Source organism: Limulus polyphemus, unplaced genomic scaffold (genome assembly GCF_000517525.1).
Source record: "Limulus polyphemus unplaced genomic scaffold, Limulus_polyphemus-2.1.2 Scaffold735, whole genome shotgun sequence".
NCBI lineage: Eukaryota > Metazoa > Arthropoda > Merostomata > Xiphosura > Limulidae > Limulus > Limulus polyphemus.
The window spans coordinates 256,278-258,369 of record NW_013666345.1 but is presented as its reverse complement, the minus strand read 5'-3'; the positions used below and the strand labels follow the sequence as shown (position 1 = coordinate 258,369).

At 34.2% G+C, this 2,092-nt stretch overlaps 1 protein-coding gene across 1 annotated transcript in view; it reads left to right on the top strand.

The window, feature by feature from the left end:
• The window catches only part of LOC106460248 (neuron navigator 2-like), a 92,885-nt gene that overhangs the window by 56,830 nt on the left and 33,963 nt on the right, over positions 1–2,092 (top strand). The window contains exon 3 of the mRNA XM_022386916.1: positions 530–582. Coding sequence (XP_022242624.1) covers positions 530–582 — 53 coding nt within the window. The remainder of the gene's footprint in view (positions 1–529; positions 583–2,092) is intronic.

Sequence of the window (2,092 nt, the reverse complement as noted above, 5' to 3'; positions counted from 1 at the left end):
ACATGATTGATATATACGTGTTTAATACTATTTTAATAACACTTTTTTATTGCTAGTAATTAGGAAAGGCGATAAATATTCTCGAACATCAGTAGACAACACACAAGCCTGTAGATCCCGAAAATTAACACTAAACAATCATCCAATTTACAGGGTGATTTATTCAATTACTAGCTGTAAACTTATATTTAATTGTACGAAACTACTAATGTTAGATAACTTCTCTAACTGGGCAGATAATTTTTGTTGTTATTTAGTTTGTTTTCAGAGTGTAAAGATGTCGCTCAAAAAACTCGCTGCCTTATATACCCATAGAACGTCAAAAATGGCAAATATGTTTTTTTTTTCATGATCCAGTTATAGAGGGCGTTGTTATGAAACACGTGGTAAGGAACGTTTTAGTTTATAGGTTAATAGTTAGTTCAACATAAGAAGTTTGTTAGTTCTTAATTATGTTGTTTACAGTATATGTATCATATAATCTTGTTTTTCTGTGAATAATAAATAAATATTTTGTTATTTTCGACAGCCGGGACATACATTCCTAACATAGCAAGGAAACCGAAGACAGCTGCTCAAATGGTAACGTCAGAAATATTTATATATTTTCTATATTTTATTCTAATGCATTTACACGTATCCCAACATCAGGCAACATCAACTCTTCGTTCGGTTCATTTAAACTTTAAGTAAACCAAATCGTGTGATTGACAGCACACTCTGTCGGCCGTAAGTGGAACTGGTGGATCGATTTCACAGTGTTTGCATCATCACCATCCGACTTGAGTGTTAAAGTGCCAGTCAAAGATGCTCTTAACGACTGGATCGTCTCAAGTGCGGATCAAATCCTACTTCGTGTCCTCCATGCTATTACTGAAATATCTAAGCTGGTTTTAACTGGATGCAAATGGATTTCACAGAGTTTATTTAAGTCCAGTAGCCCTTACTACTTTTGTGAAGCTGAAAGTGATGCGACAGGTGATGGAATATAAATGTATTTCTCGTATCCTTCCATTTGATGTACTAACACAAAACTTGCACATTTTAAAACAGAATACGAGTGTTGTAGTTCTAGATGCGAGACAATGAATCTGCTCTTAATAACGTTCCTTATTCATTCTTGTGCGAGGCTTGTAGAAAGAAGTTAAATATGATACTGATTGGTTACCTCTGCGAATGTGTGGGTTCCATGCTGAAGAAACCTTTTTTTTTTCACGAAAGTACACTTTACCCTTCTCACATTACAATTTGTACTCGGGTTTTATTAGCTCATATTTTATGCAAGACGCCTGATGTTTCTTGCCTAGAATTATCTAAGAAATTGTGTGAAAATATCATCCAAGGAAAACAGATGTGCTATTTTTACTTTAGAAGTTAGAATTAACAACTATTATGTAATTTTTAAAACACTTTTGAGATATTTGGAGGTAAATTCCATTTGTATTGTTTTATTGTGCTGTTCATTTAGGTGCGCGACTATGATGATGTACTGAAATACCAATTCCAAGAGACACATTTTGCTCATTTCCCCCAGTGATCCAATTGTAGTAGCCTGTTTCTGTTTTGATTTTAATTACGAATGCGCTTCCGTACTTTTTATTTCATTCAGACCAACTACTTTTCTATAATTGGCCAAAGATTGTGAGTGATATTATGGAGATGAGGCCCACATCTGTTCTTAATATTATTTTTTCTCATTATTTTTTTTATTTTATTCTTTTAGAATAGAGATCAAAGCTAACATTTCTCCCGCTCTGAGGGTCCTACTTCTGCAGTTCTCTGTCTCTCTTGTACTTACCTTGTAGTTAGTACTTAGTATTATTTGTCTGTCTTTTACGTGCAATGTTGTTCTTGTGCTTTTTGTTGTTTTTTTTGCTATTAGCCTAATTGTGTGAAATGTTATATATAAAAATTGCACACTTGTAATTTTGTTGAAAGATAACACTTTCTGATGACGTGATAGAACAAATCAGGTGTAAGAGGTTACTGTAAATAAACTAGTGTGTGTGTGTGTGTGTGTGTGTGTGTGTGTGTGTGTGTGTGTGTGTGTGTGTGTGTGTGTGTGTGTGTGTGTGTGTGTGTGTGTGTGTGT